This window comes from Lepisosteus platostomus, chromosome 4 (genome assembly GCF_059453375.1).
Source record: "Lepisosteus platostomus isolate fLepPlt1 chromosome 4, fLepPlt1.hap1, whole genome shotgun sequence".
Lineage (NCBI taxonomy): Eukaryota > Metazoa > Chordata > Actinopteri > Semionotiformes > Lepisosteidae > Lepisosteus > Lepisosteus platostomus.
In genome coordinates, this window is record NC_142614.1 from 69,529,278 (window position 1) to 69,550,786 (window position 21,509).

Sequence of the window (21,509 nt, forward strand, 5' to 3'; positions counted from 1 at the left end):
AAGTGTAACAAAATAAAAAATACGATTATTTAATCAGTATAAAAATTGGGTTCTGACAAACAATTGCCAGGCAAGCAAAAAAGTAAAGAATAAAAATATCTATTCAGTCAACTAAGAACTTTCTGTGGAATATTTATGTTTTAATAAAGCTGTTTCAAAGATCCAGCAGGGACTTTTTCTAACCTAAGCTAATGAGTAGGACCTCCAATTGCCTTGGTTTCCATGCCATTAGATCAAGGTCACATCCTGTCATGGTGTGTGAGGAAGCCAATGTGCGACCGTTTCGCCACAATAAAAGACACGCAGGTGCCTTTCACCCCCAGCACATTCAAATTTCTTCTTTCTCATTTAGGGACTAGGAGCAAGATAGAGATGTTTGGAAGTTTAAATGACATTTCTTCATTTTTTTCAGGTCATTTTTTCCTTTGTAATGTATCTTTTATTAGTGTACAATATAAACTATTAACGTTCTGTGTGCATAAGCCAAAAAGAAAGAATGTAAATAAAAATGGGAGTCATTTCATCATAAACCATTGATGGTATCAAAGTATATTTTTTTTCCCTTTTTTTGTATACATTAACACTGTGAAGATACAATTGTTCAGACAATAATGCTTCATTCAACTGCTGTACCAGCATTCAAATGCTTTGCACCAATACTCCAGCATAATTACCTATGATAAGATAAGCCCTATATTCTTAAGACAGGATGGTCAGGCTGGAGGCCAGGAGAGATGGCGATTAGCTGTGAATCTGCACTGTCCAGATGGCTGAGTGGATTTATCACACTGTGCCCCATTCCCAGTCTCAGGGCAGCGGTCTTGTTTGCTGGAGAATTACAACAGTGCTGAAACTAGACACAAGTGGACAGAGACAGAGAATCTGTGCAGCTCTCCTGGATGTGAAGTAGCCAGTGGCCAGGTAAGGACTAAACTAGTCTATCTTGTAGGGATCTTGTAGGGATCTTTTGTTTCAGCCATGTGATTAGAATCTCAAGGCTATTATGGAAGCAGTTTCCCAATGATAAAAACTCTAAAAGAAGTAAAAGCATTGGTGTAGTTCCATACAGTAGTTCTCCACAAACTATGGTTGTAAATGCTGAGGTACAGTACAAGGCTTGTAGAAAGAGAAAAACTACAGCTCCTGCAACTGCTATTACAGCTCTTAGAGCACTACTGTACTGTATTGTAAAATGTGAATGTGCCTGTGTCTTATATATACTGTAATGTCTACATGTTCCATACCGTGAGCACATATTGTGACTGTGTTGTGACTCCCCCATCTTTTGTATATTGTCCAATGTAACTATGTCATTAATGTTAATGCTCCTTTTGCACCTGTGTGGGTTTTGTGTTGAGCAGGTGCCAAATGTACCAAGGCAAATTCCTGTACCTAACACATACTGGCGAATAAAAGCGATTCTGATTCTGATCGCAGACCACAAATTAAGAAGAATAAGCATGTGTTGAAATAGAAAAATCTGACAATACATTTTAAATTCTTAGTCTATTGCTGCTTTCAATAAATGAGAATGCTAATTCATTCACACTTATGCGACAGAAAAGACTAAACCTAAAGAAGAGATAAGTAATAGGTTTATTCCATGCTGAAAAAAAGAAGAAAGAAAACACAACGTAAACACACCTGAAGAAGGCTCCACGGCCAAAACATTGTGTTTTCTTTCTTCTTTTTTTCAGCATGGAATAAACCTATTACTTGTTCCTTTGCAGCCTACGCATGCTGATGCAGCTCCCCACCTGAACTACTAAAGAAGAGATTACAGTTACCATTGCCATTTACTATGGCAAAAGAGGGGAAACCATATTAACATGCCCTGTAGTCATGTATACTACAAAAATATAATGGCCTACATCTTACAGAAAAAGGAAGGAAAAACATGGAGATTTAAGGGTGGGGGGACAGTGAAGAATGAAAGACAAATCTTGCTTGTTGCATGTAGGTTTTAGACCCATCAAATTATTTCGTGAATGGTCCTGTGGAATGCTTGAACCTGGTGCTGCAGTACAGGAAGGTGAAGGGTGAGACGAGGGTAAACCCAGACCAGCGTTGATTGGAGTGGGGCCAAGGCCTGACTCACAGACTCCTGGGATGGCTGTGCTGCTCCTGCTGTGTGCGCCGGCTCTGCTTCTTCCAGCTCTGAGTGCCGTCCAGGGTCACGAGTTCACCTTGTACAGGATGCAGCAGTACAACCTGCAGCAGCAGAAACATGGTAGGAAACTCCCTCTTTATACACAACCCATGTCTGGCATCATTCTCCCCGCTGTCTCCTGTCACAGGGGGCCTTTTGGGTCAAGAGGAAGAAATGAGAACTCCACTCCAAGTTATTACAGAGGAGTTTGGCTGTTAAGTGAAACCAAGCGTAGAGTACACATGGCCTGTAACTTCATACATTGTGCTGAATTGTCACCCAGTCTATAAAGGTAGATCTCCTATATTCTTACTATAGTAGTCCAGTAACTACTCAACAATGTTATTATTCTGTAAGATTATTATATATTGTAATGCAACAGGGGCTCAGGCGGGCGCCCTTGCCGCATTAGGTCGGCCCCCCACCGTCGGGGGCTCGAACCCGGGACTCCCGCGTCACTCAGCAGGGACCCAGCCCGGTGAGCAAAAGAGAGATCTCTCCACAGCCCAGGGGCTGTGGTCTTGCTATTACTGGGAAGGGCGGTGACGTCACCTGCTCTGGTACGCCGGTTCTTACACAGTACCTGTCGGCCGTAAGCGTTACAATATTTAAGAGGAGATTTCCATGTGAAGTTGGAATTGAGTGTGCCATTTACAGTATGTGAATTTGGCACAGTAAATTTAGGTGGTATTGTTGAACTTTCGCTGGCATTTAACATTTGTATAACATGTCTTGATTTTGCATTGGCATGGTTTCTAACAGTTTGTACAGTATCACTATTTTTACCGTGTTTTCAGTGTGCTTTATAAAACTTCATAAAAGTGCTGCAGCACTAAAGAACCCCAGAAGGAGAGCCCCATCAAAATGCTAATGGTTTACAAGGCCAATTGACTCAATGTTCCTGACAAAAAACAGCTTCCCATGACTGTATCCATGCTGTAGAGGACAAGCTGCATTACAGACTTGCTGATTGGTGATGGGTTGGGTTTCACTGATGGTCACACTGTGGATTCTGTTGTTCAATGCTATGTATGCTGTCTGACACTTAGGGACCAGGTTGAATAGGCAGCTGTTGTTTGGATTGGGAAGGGTTTAAATTGAGATTAGAGATCTAGTAGAAGGTTATCATAAATCGGAGGTAATGCTTAGATTTTAAAGGGGCCCCTTGAATTTGCTTACTGTGCATGTGGGAAGGCCTGGTTTACACTGTGATCTTGTGGTGGAGTACTTACAGAGACAATGAGCCGATACCTCAGCTATATGAATATACTGTATATATAGTTATATTATACATTTTATATTTATATTTTATATACTTTTTATTACACACCTGTGATGTGTTAACAACTATTGCCCCAGAAATGACGCATTGACATCAACAAACCATGAGGTTTACTAAAATGCATTTATGAATAATGATTATCCAATGCGGGGTGACACTGTAGCACGGTAGTCAACGTTGGTTCCTCACAGCGCTGGGGCCCTGGGGTGCTATCTGTTTGGAGTTTGGAGTTTTTCCCCATGTTCATGAAAGTTACCTCTGGGTTCTTCAGTATCCTCCTACAGTTCAAAGGCATATAGTACTGCTAGGTTAACTTGCTTCTGATAAAATTAGCTCTAATCTGAGGCGTGTTTGTCTGTGTGGTCCCTTTGATGGACTGGCATCCCTTCCAGGTATAGCCTAGGGTTCCCCCACAACTCTAAATTAGATAAACATATCGAAAATGGACTAATGGATTATCCAATGCACAAATAGTGCCTAAAATGATTTCATCCCCTCATACTCAAGCTGTAATGAATGATATACTGTTGTAGAGTCCTTTAAGTGTCTATATCTTGAGAAAGTAAAATAAAATACAGAAATAAATCCAGAAAAAAATTCTAGTTTTAAATTTATTTGGACTTATCGACGTTTTTGCTTTGTTATTTACTCCATTAGTAATGATAAAATAGATGTGACCGATAGATGCCTATATGACCTGTTTGGTGGTGTTGTGGCCTATCTGAATTTGGTTCTGGTTCCTAAGGTTGTCGTGGAGCGCTAGTGGTAGCTGAAGCCCGCACCATGGAGGAGAGGGTTCTGACTCGGCGGTGTGTGGTGATGAGGCTTGCGGACTTCACTCTGGACCGGTACCAGGATGCCCTGAGACACAACGCAGCCTCTGTTCTCATTCTGGTGCCACAAAACATCTCATCTGTCCCTCAGGATGTTATCCAGGTACAGTATTATAGATACCCCCCACATCACAAAATTATAATACAAAAGCACTCCGTTTATGGACCATGAAAAACAGTACTGCACTGTCCATATCAGGCTATTATACACCTAGATATTACAGATACGAGGAACTGGTAATATATTGTTGTGTCAAACGAATGACAGCAATTCGGGTGTCCGTGTAGACAAAGTCTTTTTTATTACATATGCATATGGGAGCCTAGCTCTTGCAAGCCAGGCTCAAAGAATTATTACAAAGAATGGTCTTTATATACAGCAAAGTCTCTAAAACCTGTCCATAAAAGGGATTTGACATTGGCTGTGCACATGTCAAATCAGAGCAGTCAAGCAAGTTCCTAATTGTTTTTGTAACTTTGCCAGGAACATATGCAGTTATGCCTTGCAACATAACGTTGACAATTCAGTATATATAGGCAAAAGCAGAACTACATACTGTACTTTCACAACCATTGGAGTGGAAAGTTACAAGATACAAGTGTAAAAAATATAAGACTTAAACCTAAATTAAGAATATTTCCCTCAGTATTGATAAACATACTTGTCCATATTGTTTTAAGACATAAAAAGAGAATCACACTAAGAGTATCAATGAGATCTTTTTTGTTTTAAAAAAGTTTTCAACCTAACAAATCTGCAAACCAAAAAAAGGAGCTGATTTAGACTAATTAATCATAAACCAAAACTTGCCCATGAATGAAAAATGTAATTTTAAAATGAATAATTATTGCAGCTCTGCCACGCACCCAGACAGTTCTCGACAAAAAGATTTATAACCATTTACAAATCATTTAATTTCATTTAAAACCTGGAGCTGAGAAAATTGCTTTTCCTTCTGTGTTCAAATAGACATGGTCTATGTATGTGCTCTTCTTAAAATGTCTCTTTAGGTGAAATGTACAACAGCATTGACTTTTTTACTGTATAAATACAAAGGATCAAAACAGATCCAAGGCTCAGACTCATTACTGTACTTAATTCTCATTACCATTAAAACATGCTGAAATATTTGGGGATCAAAATGAAGATTCAAGCATCTTGAACTTTGCATTCTACCCCAAATTAACACCTTTTCATTGGAAAACATGATTGAGAATTATTTTATTAAAATTACCAGATGAAAATCCCTAACATGCACTTAAACTTAATAACGTCCATTTTTGCATGGGCAAGCACACCCAGTAGGCAAACTGAGATGCTGCAAGAACTGATAGATACTGTAAGTGAGGCTTTACATAAACTTTATAAACCAATTATTTCAAATGAAAATGCTCTATGAAATACAGCATATCATGTCCATGAGCATTAGGTCAAAAACATTTGACAAGAAAGCTGACATTTTTAAAACATCCTATACATCTGCAGTCATCAATGTAAATTGTACAGAAATCAACAATTGTACTGTATATGTTCTGTACCTCTCTCTCTCTGCAGGATTACTAAACATGAAAAAAATATCACAGATTAATGTAGTTTTCCATAAACTTTTTGTTTTCATTAAAACCAAATAATCAAATTGAAAAATTCAACTCATCTTAGATAAAAAAAAAAATAATTTACAGGTTAGTCCACAGTATTCCTCCCTTTACCACACAAACTCTACTCTATATCACCCAAAAAACCTGAAATACACCCAGCTTCTAACATATGAATTCAGTCACCTTCTGTGTCCTGGCAGAGGTTCATGGTGAGTGAGGCAGAGGTGGTGATGAATGACACTCTGATGCCAGTCTATGCTGCTATGGAGGAAGAGGAGCTGCTCTCGATGTATGAAGAGATGAAGGCTGCCTCTCTGGCACTGCAGTCCTCCTCACCTCTGCAGGGTGAGGCACATTAGGGACCCCTTGAGGAGATCCTCTCCGAAAACTGTATTCCTTTCATGGAGAAACTTCCTCTAGTTACCCCGAGAATCCAAAAAAGAGAAGAGGAATTTCCAAAATCATAGTTGTTTTGATAACATTAATCTTTTTCTAAAGGAGTATTCATAGTGGTGTCAAACAGACATTGTAGGAAATGTCAATATCACTGCACGTAATTTCCACAGGCTTCCTGCTGTATCACTGTCAAAACAGAACATTTTCCATTGTCCTCCTTTTCAATATTTTTCCTTTTTTTGTACAGATGCGCAATTCTGTGACGGTCTTCTTCAGAATTCAAGCCATATTGTTTTAAACTACAAGTTATTCCTGACCTGCATTTTGTACTGAGAAAATGTAGACCTAGAGTCACTGGCTTTGCAGATGACAAAGTTTACATATTAGCTACTATAACTGTCACCATGTTATATATAATGTCACCACTGCAATATAACGTCATATTCACTGCTCAAGTGTAGTTTACTTTGGGTTGTTGTGATCGCCTTTTTCACATTTCTGTGGTTTTGAATGTTTGTGATGTTTCTGAACACTGTGAATGTAATATTACTAAATTACATTTTTTCTCACTCAGAGCTTAATTAATAATCAAGGTTGCTATAGTAGTAGGTAGGCTTTCAGTAAATTGTTGAAGCTCATAAAATACATATGTTATGCCTTATGATGGTGTCTAAGGTATCTACGAGTTCCACAGCAGTGGATATAACTGTGTTCTCTCCTTCAGTCCTTTCCAGCATGGTCACAGCAAATGGGTTCCAGATATTTGTTGGCAGTGATATTCCCATCAAGCCCATCAGTGACACAGCCTTCATCACTCTGGAGGTGAGATTGGCTGAAAATTGTTGTTTGTGGACCACATTCACGCATCATGTTTGTTAATTATTCTCAAGCATAGTAAGTACCTTATTTTGGGGAAAAAAGTTAATAAGATCAATAATAACCCAGACCTTAGCTTCCAGTCACTTTTGTCTCATTTTATGGTCAAACCATCCTAAGTCCTTTCACAAGGCAATAAGTACTACAAAAGTTGAATTACTGTAAGTAGCACTAATTTTTTTTAATAAAAAGTGAGCACATAATTAAAACATGATACCTGCCTGTGCCTACATTCTCATTTTAGATCAATAAAATCTCATTTTTATTAATTAAAAAGTTGAATTTTCACAGAATGTTGTAAATTAAAAAATGTTAACTGTAATTAACATTTTAATTTCTGATCTCCATCCATCACTGTACAGGAACAGCCTGTAACAATTACTTCTAGAGACTAACAGCAAGGATTGTTAATGTGTGCCAAAGTAACTGCAACTGATTCTCAGCGTTCAGCCGGAGACTAACCAACAGCTGAGCAATTAGACAGATATAAGTTACACATGAAGGTCCCAGAACAGAACATTCTATACAGTACGTTTCAGGACCCACGCTGGTTCCATCAAATGCACTTATTTTACTGTATGGAAACATTGTGAAGAGCTAAAGTTATCCGATCTACTAAAATACAACCATATACAGTAGCTGCAGCTTGCAAAACATACGAAAAGTGGCTTTCTTGTGCCCTTTACCCACTTCTATAAAACCACAGAAGAACTGGATTACTGTTCTGGAGAGTATTGTGAATGCACAGAACAGAGTTTGCAAAATAAAATTAAAAAAAACACTCTTTTAGCTTCTGAGAGCATACTATGCCACAAGTCAACATGAAATTGAAACAAAAATCAGACGTTGTGGTCAAGTTACAGAGTGATAAAAAGTTTCTGCTACCTGACCAGATAGATACAGTAGATCTTGGTTTTTAACTGTGTTACAGGGAGTTCTGTTTGGAACAGGAGAGGACCTGCCCACAGTTGTCATTACAGCTCATTATGACTCCTTTGGGATAGCGCCTGTAAGTCACCTTTAGGTCCTGTGTCTAAGCTAAATAAAATATGGCTTCTCAAGCCATTGTATAGGTACTGACTACAAAAGGCAGTATAAAAGGGTTTTTGCAAAGACTCAGAATACTGCTATGAAATAAAGGAACAGCTGACATATTGCAGATATTTCTACTTTTTGGGGAACTGAAAGCAACATTAAACATCCTGGGGTATTCTAAGGAACGGAAAACAAGTTAAGAGAAAAAAAAGAACAGCTTTTCTCAGAATGGAAGTTGTGCTGCTTTTATGAGATTTATGAGAAAATATCTGTAACAATGGGATTTGGTGCCTCAAGCAGATACATCAAATCCTTCTGGCACAAGGATGACTGTTAATTACCCCAATTAGCCTTTCACTGCTGGGAAGCTGAAAAGGGCATTGTCAATTATCTCAAAACCATATTGTACTGTACGATTAGGAATATATTGTTAAGATGCCATTACATTAATTTCTACATTTTTTTAAGAACCTAAACATTTTCATAAAGTGTGGCATTTTCACAATACTTGTTAGGAATACTTTGGTTTAAATTATAATTATTTTCTAGTCCTCAGGCCACTACCATTGTTCTGTACTGTACTGTATACTATACCTATACTGTACACCAACATTCCAGCTCTTTTTCTTTGTCCTACAGTGTATGGCTTGAGTACTATTTTGAGCTAATTTTGTCACCCTCTGTTAACTGGAATTTACTTCAGAAAGAGATACAGTATGGTTTTACCAAAACAGAATAATAAAAAGGTAAAAAAGAACTTAAGTAATAAAATGTGCATACAGTTTATTGTAAGAAGCTAAATGTTTAAGACAAAAAAGGCAAAGCAAAGTTATAGTACAAAGCAAAAGATATCACAGTAAGTGAGATGATCATCTTTTTTGGCTTTTTGTGCTTTTTTGATTGGTACAGGATGACTATTACACCCACTGCAAAAATAGATTCATGGTTGCTTATGAACAATCCCAATTTTATTATCAGAATTCTGTATTTTATAATGCTAATTTAAAATATAGTATGCCGGGCCAATTTCTGAAATGCTGGGAAGTAGAAATACCTGTTTTGCTTGCTGTGTAACTCTGTGTGCTTGACAGTGGCTCTCGTATGGAGCGGATTCCAATGCTAGTGGCGTGGCTGTTCTCCTGGAGCTGGTCAGACTCTTCCACAGACTCTACAGTGACGCCCACAGTCAGGCCAGGTAAATTACACTGAGGCCAGAGGGAAAGGAGCTCCAGGTTGAGAGTGAGAGGGAAATATAATAAAAGCAATGAAGCAGTCCTGTAGGTGTCAGGCATTGCGAAAGGGAGGGAAGTGGAGATACAGATATCAGAGAAGTGTAGGTGAGGGATAACAGTGAAAGAACAGGGAGCGAGAGAACATTTTAGGACAGAGTGACTAACATTAGAAATCACTTTCAAACAAAAAAGAACAGTGAAGACAAACCTACAACAATATGTTTATTTTTTGTCTCAGGTACAATATTCTTTTCTCTCTAACGGGAGGAGGGAAGTACAATTACCAAGGAACAAAGAGGTGGATTGAAGAAAATCTGGACCACACAGGTGGGTCAGGAGGCGGTGTGTGAATTGTTTAATGGGGACAGAGGACTGGAATTGGGGGAAAAAAATCAATTGAATTTATTATTATTTAAGGAGGTTTTTTGATTAGTTTGTTCCATTACCCTCTGTCTCCAGTGAAACTGGTAATTTTTCATTTGCAAAAAACTCTGTCCACATAATAAAAAAAAACACAGTTTGGGATTTTTACAGTTTTTTTAGCTATTGTCTTTGAACCACTTTCATGTTATTCTAAAAGTGACCCAGTCTATATCTGTGAGTTCTAGAACAGTAGTTAGAAAACATTACTATATAGAGGGAGATGCTAACTGGTATTCTCTGAGACAAATGTACCTTTACCAAATATGAAAAAAGACCAAACTGATGCATGAATGCCCTCTGTACTGTGTCTACAGAGTCTAGCTTGCTTCATGAAAATGTGGCCTTTGTACTGTGCCTGGACACATTAGCCAATGGTGAAGGGCTCTATCTTCATGTATCCAGACCTCCGAAGCCTGGAACAATACAGCATGCTTTCATTCAAGAGCTGGATCAGGTAAGTCTTGTGCTAGACTGAGTTTTCTTTGTGTCCCAGACTGACACCAGTTTTGAAAGTCCCATTCTGGATGTGCTGTCACTTTCACAGGAGAAAGATATATGAGCAATACTGTCTCCCTTGGATTCTGTGGCTACCACATATCCAGATGTGACAGAATTCCTCTTTTTTATTTGGCTGACACTTACAGTATATCCAAAGCAACTAATATTTTTAACCTTTTATGGCGAGACCAATCATTTTCGAAATGCATTTCTCAAGTCCCAAACTATAGAAATGATCCTGGTATTTTACTGGAACTATTCAGGCAAAGTACAAAAACACCAACAACAGTGTTTTACATGGGATTCAAACCCACAATCTTCTAGTTATAAGTGTGGGTACCCTGCCGCTGCTACACAATGTTGCCAAATACTGTATTGAGTTGAATATGATCTAGGAAACACCAATAGATTATTACAGGGTTAATATCTGATAAGTGAGAATTCTAAAATGGATTTTATTTGAGTTTTGATAGAAAGTTAACTCTCAAGCACGTGGAATAAGAAAGTAATATGATACTTACATTAGGTGTACCTACTCTGTCATTGATATTGTTCTTTATGGGATTTACAGTATACAGGGATTTGTGCATATTAAAAAAAAAACTGTAGAAACAATAGGCCTTTGGCCTCTACAGCTTTGATCCACATGGTTCAGGAGTTTCTGTTTTACGTGAACCTATCCGAACCAGTGTGCCATAATCATTCTTCTCTGTCCAGCAACAGCAACTATTTAAAGACTGATAACACCTGCCATTGACAGCAGCCATTGAGTCATAAAATTACGGATTCCTGGCTAGGTCTACCCTTTCAGGTAGAGTCCAGTGAGTATTTCTCCTTTTTTTTTTCCTCTCTGGAAGGTGATATCTTCCCGCTTCCCTTCAGTGAAGTTCGGAATAGTCCACAAGAAGATTAACCTGGGGGAGCGGGTGCTCTCCTGGGAACATGAGCGCTATGGGATGCGTCGCATTCCTGCCTTCACCTTGTCCCACCTGGAGGATCCCCGCAGTGGGCTGAGGGGCTCCATCCTGGACACGGTGTGAGTCTCAGCAGTGGCTTCTCCTTCCTCCTCCTTCACAATGGAAAGAGTAATTCTTTAAATACTGTGGCACCTGTCAGATCAATTTTTTAAGTTTGGTTCAGAAGTATTATTAAGTGTTTTTGCTGTGGTTTCACTTCAAAGGTAAAGTTCTTCTAACAATATTTGATTATTAAAAAGGTTAAAAAAAACTAAAGTACATAAAACCAAAGGTGAGAGAAAAGTGACATCAGAAATACATTGTGTACATTTATATAATTTCATAAATATATAGTTCTTATAGTTTAGTCTATATAAAGTACCGTAGGTAACATATGAAGATAATTTCTTTACCCTTCTAATTGTCTTTCAACTAAAAATGCGTTTTTAAAATCTAATTTTGTTGGAACAGTAGCCAAAGAATTTAAGTCACTTCTCTGGACACTTTTCTGTTGTCCAGCTGAATTTCCTATCTGATTTTTACCAGAAAAAAAGTTTGTTTACTTTGGCTTTGTAAATTATCCCAATCCCTAAAATCTGTGTTTGCTTGGTATGTATTTGTACTTAGGTGGAGGGTCGAAGTACAAAATTAGAGAAGGAATTAAACTTTGCGATTTACAGTAGAAAGTTTTACGTTATGTGTGTATGAGTGAATCTTGTGTCTTGTTCCTAAGGACCCAGACTGACATGAAGAAACTAAGGCGTAATGCTGTTATAATAGCAGAATCAATGGCACGATTCATGTACAACTTAACTAAAAAGGTACAGTATCTTTCCTTTTTGTGTAGAATTAATTTTAAAATACAGTATGAACAAGACGAGCTAATTATCTAAGATAAATATATTTAAATACTGTAATGAATAGGGGTGCGGTAATTAAAAAGTAAGGCGGTTATTCAATAACAAAATCAAATAAGAATCAGGTCCAACTACCAACTTACTAGGTACTGTAAGCAAATAATGAAGATTAATAATTTCACCCCCTAAAGCCAGGGATTTACTGAGCATTACACAGTGCAGTATGTGTGCCTTCTGCTTTCCAGCACAGCTTCATAATCAAGTAATGTCAAGATCCAAACTTTAGAAAGCACTAACATTTATCAACAATAAATAACACAACTTTACAAACACGCAACATTACACAGCATACAATGGTTACAGAAATTAACAGGTCTGTGAGCTCTAGTGCCCATTTCTTTTACAGACATAGGAAACATAGAACACTGTACTATCCTTTTAATCTAAATACAACACAACACCTTAACAGGTGTTGGCCAAAGAGAAATAAAATGCTTCCTAATAAATAAAATACTTAACCAGGACTAAATCTCCCTCTCTAAATAGATGCTCACAAATGAATGGTGACAAATTTATCTATTCTAGAGAAAGGCATCACTAAAATAGGAGAGACATTTGTCGATTGCGGATTGGACAACAAAGGGAATCAGAATTTCCTGGAACAAATAAGACAGTAATCTTTAACAAAACTCAAATGGGTCGAAACCCATTTAGATTACCTGGGCAAAATCTGTTTTCATGCCTGATTTGAAAGAGGTACTCCATCACAACACAAATGTCAGTGATGATGATGAATGGTGATGATGATGTTCGTTCCTGTTCTTCCTCTGTATGTTCCTGTACTTATCTGTGGTCCATTACTATGGAGACCAGGTTACAGACCTCATTAGGAATGGCCGAACAGTGAAGTTTTTAAACCCAAATAAATGAATACACTCATTTGATCAGCTGTACCTTTTGCCCTGTTTGCTTCTCTACAGTAGGTCCTCAATAACCCCATTGACAGCTATTGCATACTTCATATGGAAACTAGCTCTATTTAAATATCTGTCTAAATGGATCAGTAGGAGTTTCCATTATATTCATATCCACATGTCAATTCTTCCATCTCATGGTGCATGTGGTACCGTACAATGAAACATTGTTTAATTTAAATCTGTTGCTCACACAAACGCAAAGTTAGAGAAAATGTTTTGGGGTTATGCCAGACTTATAATTATAATCACACTGCAGTGATACACATTTTTTCAGCTTTCCATGCATTTAGAATGCAGGACTTGAAGTAAGCTTTAATGAATAAAAAAGCATCTCTACTAACCTCCCACTGGTGTTCAATTTCATATTTATTTCAGGGTTCCCCAAAAGAGCTTCCTGTTTTCAGAGGCCACATGGTAAGAAAATCATGCAGTTCTAAATAACAGAACAGGGAATACAGGAATACTATCAAGAGTTTAGGAATTCTATGCTGCTGCCCTCCAGTGTTTGTAACATGCCATTAAACCAGTTATAGCAAATGAATGCAATCCATCTACAGGATCTTATCCCATCTCCTGTTTTTGGAAGTAAGAAAAATACTTTCATCTCTGCATTTTTTGTCATTATTTGTAAGCTTTGTGTGTGTATTTAGTATTCTTTTCCTTTCATTGTTCTGATACATTAACATATTTACATAGTGATAAGATCACTAAACTAAACTTTGTTTTCATTCCTACTAAATTGTCAATTGCTTAACACCTTGCCTTTTTTCAAGAGCTGAAAAAAACTGAACAGGTCAAATCACCTGATTATGCAGTTAATTAACAGCTAAATTAAATAGAGTTCAGAAGGACATAACACCAGAAAAGACAAGGTCTTTCAGATTGTGTGTCCCCACTGGATGAGCTTGTGCTAACAAGGCAAGCGAAGCCAGTAATAGAAATATTCTGGCTTCCCAACATGAAATAGAAAAATGAATGTCTCTGCTATCACCTGACGGCATCTGACTGTGCTATAAAACAAATTTCCCACATAGGACAATAAAGCTTAAATTGAATTGACTATAGATAAAGTATAAAACACTGATGTGATTCAAGGGAATAATAATAACTGTAAAAATAGTACAACATCTGTATTTTCACAGTCCCCCAAGTGCAAAGCAAACATTCGTTGTGGTAGGGTGCTCCTTCATAGCACAGGTACTGTGTCTTGGTTAACTATGCTGGCAGGTCATTGATTGGCATTAAGAATACTCATACAAGTAAATGTTTTAAAAGCTAAGTTTGCAGAATTGCAATCCTTTCCCAATAGGTAGGAATTTTGGATTGAGTTCTTTGGGCAACATGATGAAGTGAAGCTTTAGCTGACGTGAGTTTAATTGAATTTTAATTATAGAGTTGGTGTTTAATGATTTAACAGTCTAACTTTTATAATCTGGACTGCTCGTACTGTACAGTCAGGACCACGAACACAGGATTCATTTTTAAAGATAACAGGCAACATTCATGTTATTTTAATGTGTTTTTCATTCTGCATGATCTTCGGTTGTTCATGTGAAGTCATGGTTGTGCCCTTCAGGAAGGGTTGTGTCTGTGTCCCTTGCAGGAAGTCCAAGAGAGCCGCTTGTCCTCCCTGATGTCCTATCTGTCCTCTGTGCCACGTGCCTCTCAGCTCTTGGACCGGGAGCCCAGCCTGCAGCTCCTTATTTCCACACTAGAGCATGAGTTCAGCCAATATCTCCAGCATGTCCAGCGCCATGTCTTCCGCACCGACCGAAGGTATACTCTTCCAGCTCCAGCCACTGGACTAGTCCAAATAATGTTATACATTTGCAGACGGTGGTGCACTGCTGAGCATTGCTGACTCACAGTGCTGGGACCTTGGGTTCGATTCTGGACCTGGCAGCCCCAGGAAAATTGTCCCTGATGCAAGCGTGTGTGTGCTTGTGTCTGTGTGTGCCCTGCGATGGATTGTTGTTCTGCTCAGTGTGTATCCTGCCTTGCTGGGACAGTCTCTGGCTCCCCTGAGACCGCTTATTTGAAGAAACAGTTATAAGATGAATGGATGGATGTGCAGATACAGTACCTGTATGAAAGAAGAATGTTTTATTATAGCTTTCTATTCTTCTATTCCATCACTGACAATGTACAGCAGAAAAGCTCAATAGAACACACATGGGGATAAAAGGAGGACTGTCTTTTCTTTGGCTGTTTACATAATTAAATCAGGCTTCCAAAACTCTCTGGCTGAATTCATGCTTTTGATCGTATACCATGACAGAACTAACTCACCTCTTAAAATAATGAAGTGTTACGACGTGCCTGTGCACAAGACAAGGCTGTAGTGATGATCAGGTTGGAATCCAAGTGCTAGTGATCAGAGAGTTGTGGAGGGTTCTGATGACACCTTAAGGCCTAGTTGTTGAAGCTCTCCAGAGACACCCTAGGGTGCAGTATTAAGTGGTTGTAGAAGCTGCAGCAGAGCCTAGCAGAGATCTGCTAGTGACGGTAACAGTCACAAGTGAATCGGGCTGCTGGCTAACAATATACCGGCACTACCATAGAAGTCACAGCATAGGCTGGAGACACACTGGTAGCGTCCATTGCAGTTGCAGCAGAGGTAGGCGGCCAACTGAAAGGGGCTGGAGCTGCAGGGGAAGGCTGCTGACTCGATGCAGACTGGCGTAGGTGAAGGGTCTGCAGCTGGAGCCAGGCAAGCAGAATGCACATGGTTGAGGCAGTCGCCCGGGTGCGTGACAGGAGCCGAGCTGATCAGGGTGCGCACTCCTAGGGGATCATGCTCCAGAGACCAGGCCAAGCGAGCTGTCAGGACGGACTACAGGAGGCAGGTACCGGGGGCCAAGGACTGAGGCTGAGCAGTGCAGTAACTGGCTGCAAGCTTGTAGCAGATCGAAGTAAATATACAGTAGGAGTCCCAGCAAAGGTTGGCTGCTGACTTGTAGACCCTGTAGCTTAATTGCAGGCTGATGTGAAGACTTGTTGCTGGCTTGCAGCAGACTGGAGTAGCCGTAGAAGTCACAGCAGAGATAGGCTTCCAACTGAAAGTGGTCTGGTGAAGCTGTAGTGTGGTCAGAGCAGTACTGCTGCTGGAATTACAATGATAGAGACATTCCAGGTTTAAATAAGAGGTGTGCTTAATAGAATAATTGGGTGCCCGATTAGTCGGGAAAAAGGATGGACCAAAAGATGATGGGACCGCATCCTTTAGCCACAGGACAACCATGATTTCTTGTGGGAATGCTCTCAGTCTCCCAGGGCAATCATGGGCTACGAACCCCTGCTGGCCTATGGCATAACAAGTGTTCAGCTTTGTCTCGGTCTTAAAAATAATTGTGCACAATCTCAGCACAACCCAACAGGGTGAGTCATGTGTCTGCCTCTGTTGGCTACTTTTACTTTGTTTTCATGGTTATGCTACTTCACTGTTTGAGGGCAAATACAGTATAGCTCTGAAAGTCAGGCTATTTGAAAATTCATTTCCTGGAAGCTGTGAGAAGATGTAAATCATAGAACATAGAGACATTTAAATATTCCAGCACTTCCCATGGAGTAAGTGAAACCCACATCACTTCAGGCTGTCATAAACACTGTGAGTGTTTTCACTGGCTTAGGAATATGTTTTATATACAGTACTATATATACTAAGGCAGAAACCTCAGTGACACAATTAAAAGGTTATACTTCCTGTTTTAATTATTTATTTTTATTATTCTAGGGATCCAGAAGTTGTGTTCTTTGATCAAATGAAACAAACCATGATGATGCACAGGTCTGTGATTTCAGATGGATCTTCCTTTAAGCCTATGTGCTGTCTTCTGATTTTATTTAAAGTTCAGAAACATGGAATGCTGAGCCCTCCTTATGATATAAGAAAGGTCACAGAGAAATAGAAGTAATTTGGTATCATGGATTGAAACAGAGACCATAAGGTCAGATGTGCTGGTCCAGTGTGATCTAGTGACATTGTAGTAAGTTTCTTTGAAAAATATAGTGTGACTATGCAGTTTGTTCCATATTCTCACCCTTGGCCTCCACATTTAAATTCTTGAACTTCATTGTCTTGTATACAAACCTGCAGACTACACTGACCCTTCTATAAATTCTCTTAAACTGCACTTTTTCTTTGAGTTATGATGCTAAAGAAGTAAGGACTCCCACTGGGCAAAAAACTATGAGTTGAGAAAGAGTTTGTTGGACTTTCAAAGAGAATTATTAATCAAGGAGGTAGAGACAGCAATTATTAACTGAGGGATTCTTTATGTCCAACGTGAGCCCACATCCTCATTTCCCTACGATATTTGCATTTCTAAAACATTATATGAACTTCTGAAGAAGGGACCTGCTACTACTTACAGTACGTAATGTGTATATGATGTTAGGTGTTACATGACCTACAGTATACTATCCATGACCAACTACTAGTAGCTACTAGTAGCACTCTTTGTGTGCAGCTGACCGATTGCACCTAGTTGGTGGCCTCACCTAGGAGCAATGGTGATTATTATTACCATTGGTAATTATGAAAGTACGTGCTGTGCTGTTATCTGCAATTTGTATACGTTTTCTTCTTATGAAAGTTAGCCTTGTTTGTGTTTCTTTTTTTCTTCTCTAAGAGTGAAGCCTGCAGTGTTCGACCTGTTCCTGGGTGCCTGTATTGCTGCATATCTTGGAGTAGTGTATTATGCCATACAGGTGAAAGTTCACTTCATCTTTAGAAGTTCCCTTTTAATCTTAATAAGTAAAAGGAAAAAGGTCAGGTTTTTGCTATTAGTGAATCAAATAGCTATATTGTTCTAGGACAAGACATTTATTTTATGCTTAAAAGATGAGTAGATGTGTAGATTTTTAAATCATTGGGTTAATGATGGTTCAACATATTGTTCTGACAGAAGTCCAGGAAGAAACAGAATTTAAAGGAGCAACATTACAATGTATTTTGATATATACTCAAACCAAAACTAAACTAACAAAACTTTCAGAGTTACTTTGAAACAACATAATAGGCCTCTTATTCTCTTTATTCTGTGAACAAGAGCTCTTGCCATTCCACTCAAATCTAATGTTTTATTAACTAGCGTTGTAACATTGAGTGGCTACGGATAACATTTTAGCTAAGTTGAATTGCTGAAAGGCATAAGCTTTTGTAGTGTAGAAAGTGTAAATAGTCTTGCAAATTCTAGACTCTAGAATTTGAATATACAATATTTGCTTGGAATGACAAACAAAGTCTGAGTTACTGTATGTATTAGAAGGATTAATAGGTGCAAACATACAACAAATAATTCACAATTTTGGAGACCAGTAACATTTTCCTTCATACATAAAGCAGATAGTTTCACGGACTCTCTTATACATTTATTGTCATTTTTGTCACATAAAAGATATTGAGAAGAAGTTACATTACAAACTTCAAGATTGATTCTTATAAACTGACTGCATACAGTGGATCACTCTTAGTCACTAGTTTTGCTTATTTATAAAATGCAGTTATTACAGAAGCATTCGGATGGACAACACCAGATGGAACTTCCCCTCAAAGGCAATTCTGGTGGATCTGGAAATTACAGAGAATTAGTCTGATGTTGTAATGACTCATGTGGTTAGCTCCCAAATAAAACAAATATAGGGAATCAAAGAATAACAGTATTTTTTCCAAATTGATCTCAGAATTTAGGACACATATATATGAAGATCACGAAGATGGCTATGAACCCAAAACAACAGTGAAGCCCTGATTCAGCTGGAGCTTGGAAGAAGCAGAAAAGGCACCGCTAACCAGAGAGGAAGCCCTGCTGTGGACCAGAGATACCTTAGAGCCACTGACAGCTGCCATTAACTTTAGAGTTCACTGTTCTGATACAGGAGGGACAAGCACATCGAGGGATTTCCTTTTCAATCTAAGATTTTCCAGTTTTTGTCAAAATTATTGTTTTTATAACCACTTTTTTTTTAAGTGTCAAACTCTAAGGTTTCTTTGTCTGGGATTTGATAGAAAATCGCTATACAGTAGTTACTGTCCATGATACCGTATGTCGATATACTATATGAGGTATCTGAGGAATGTTTAGGGAGAGATGTGTCTTTACTCTTGTATTGGAGGGTATGAACTATCGGAGGAAACTATTTAGAGCTGTTTATTAAATGTGACATGAAACATAATGATGCGAATGTTGATAGAGAAAATGAAAAACTGCAACTTAATTAAAGAGAATCTTGGATTAATTTAAGAGCTTTTTGGATAAATTGAAAAATTCTGTTCATTATTGTAGTCTTCATGGTTCAGTTCAAATGATGGCAATACTTGTCTTTAGGTGGTGCATTAATTTATGAAGCATTAATGTATTTAAGCCCTATTGTATTGTTTTTAATAATGGGAAGTTGCCATATACTGTAAACTTGATACTCAATAAACCTTTTAACCAAACATTTAACACTCCCTTACAACTCATCATTTAAATAATTATTTACATATGCTGGGTATTGTTCAATATTGTTGGACATGGTTTTTGGTAATTAATACATTAATACTTTACAGGAAGAAACTTTTTTGTGTGTGCAAAAATATTAGATTTATTAGTGGAGCTGTGCAGTCTTTGACCCAAATTTCTCAACTCTGACACATGACCTTTCAGATCTGCACTGGATATCAAGGAAGAGAACATACAGTAGTCAGATGAAACTTCAGTAATATTTTTAAATAAGGCGTGATGCAAAACACAATGGACATTTGTTTAAACACTTCAAGTCACTCTGAATAATGATATTTAGTATTAATAATAAACTAGTAGAGCCCCCATGACACAAATTATGAGAAGTGCATACTGTACAGGTGAATACCTAAAGTTTCAAAAGAAACCTAAGATAAACACAGTGCAGGTTATGAGAACAGACAACCTGTAAAATAATCTCAGAGCAAAACCAACAAGCACAATTGTGAGGAGAACCTGAGAAAAGAGCTGTGCCGTGCAGTGAAAAGGGACACTTTTACTGCAGCTCCTTCCTATTGTGTGTCTGTCGGTGCCATATCCGGCTTCATTCAGCTTGTCAATAAAGAGAACGGGACCTGCCAGACTCCGGAGGAGCCACAGTGGGTGTCTGATCTCTGAAAACACCTGCATTATTGATTCCCCGAAATCCGCTTGCATCTCCTCAGAAAAGAGGGAGGTGGAGATAAAGGGATGGACAGAACAATTAGACTTTACTGGAACAGTAGCTGAATGACAAGAGTGATGAGAAAGTAGATAAAGGGGGTGAATGAAGGACAAGTTTCCAGATTTCTTGCTTTTGCTTCAGTCCAATTTATTTTAGATTTAACTAGCATAAAAACCCCTTTACTGGAGTTATGCCAGGGAGGTTATCAACCACAAACCCCCCCTAGAAAATCACAATGAGCTTTAAATATTCTTTATTTTCCACAGATACAGTAGCTCTTTAAATCAAATGATTGTTTTTTTTCAGAAATTTTTACTCTGTTTAATACAAAGTCAATTACCAAGGTTAATAGTTTACTGTTAAAAGGGAGAACACATTCAAGTTGAATAGGTCTAGTTTTATAAAGAGAGAGGTACTTATTTGAACATAGTGCAGGAACCAGTTCTTTCCTTATCCCGTTTACTGACATTCAGCTATTGGAAAGTCTTTTCAGGTCCAATTCTTATTGATTTATTTGTCTGAAAGGCAAATGACATTCCCAGGAGAAAACAATTGAGAACTTTTCTCCGTATAGAGCACAAATTAAATTTCTAATTATTTAATATGCATTTTCCCTTTGCCATTTTCTAATTTACTGCCTTGCTAAGAGCTGTCCAATTACATTAGAAGAGCTGCATCATTGTGCAGGAGCAAATAGGGGTTCAATCCTGGCTGAAATGTAAACTAGAAGTTTACTAGAATAAAAAAAACACTCGTGTGTGTGTGTGTAAGGAAGACTAGGAAAAGGGTCTTACACCTGCCCTCTCTCTCTCTTTACACATGTGAAGGATGCTCCACAGCTGACGTATTGTGTGTTTTACTCTCTGCTTTTCAGTGTGGGGGTTACATCTACTTGTACACATGAGTTGGATGCTTAGTTAAGGGTGAATCAGGCTAGTGGCCTTCACAGTCGTCTGTGGAAAAACACGTCCCTCCCAGTTCTGCCACCCACTGTGAAGAGAGAGAGAGCTGCGTTCTGGGGGAAAGCGCACAGTACTGCCTGCGCTGAAGCAGTGCACCAAGATGCATTCCACGGCTCTGTACAGCTCCCGCACCAACATCAGCACCTATATGGAGGAATTCAAGCCCGTGGGACACAGAAAGCCGGTCAAGGCCAGACCTTCGTCAGCCACTAGGAGGAACAACCCCCATCCCAGACCGGTAAGGACGTAGAACAAACCCCTACG

At 38.6% G+C, this 21,509-nt stretch overlaps 1 protein-coding gene across 1 annotated transcript; it reads left to right on the forward strand.

The window, feature by feature from the left end:
* The first annotated feature begins 741 nt into the window (after positions 1-741).
* Positions 742-19,567, forward strand: LOC148673718 (BOS complex subunit NCLN). The gene is made up of 16 exons (XM_088630506.1): positions 742-921; positions 1,961-2,230; positions 4,177-4,367; positions 6,064-6,208; positions 6,984-7,081; positions 8,067-8,144; positions 9,262-9,365; positions 9,641-9,729; positions 10,140-10,279; positions 11,181-11,359; positions 12,013-12,100; positions 13,489-13,527; positions 14,717-14,889; positions 16,847-16,900; positions 17,745-17,823; positions 18,799-19,567. The coding sequence occupies exons 2-16, from the start codon at positions 2,110-2,112 to the stop codon at positions 18,856-18,858; spliced, it is 1,638 nt and encodes a 545-aa protein (XP_088486632.1). The 5' UTR covers positions 742-921; positions 1,961-2,109; the 3' UTR covers positions 18,859-19,567.
* Positions 19,568-21,509: the final 1,942 nt, after the last annotated feature.

Bases quoted from the DNA above. Each gene is read 5' to 3' on its own strand.
- LOC148673718 (XM_088630506.1), top strand. From the start codon at position 2,110: ATGGCTGTGCTGCTCCTGCTGTGTGCGCCGGCTCTGCTTCTTCCAGCT. The intron at 9,366-9,640 runs GTAAATTACACT...TTTTTGTCTCAG, and splicing joins GACGCCCACAGTCAGGCCAG to GTACAATATTCTTTTCTCTC. The intron at 17,824-18,798 runs GTGAAAGTTCAC...AATTGATCTCAG, and splicing joins TAGTGTATTATGCCATACAG to AATTTAGGACACATATATAT.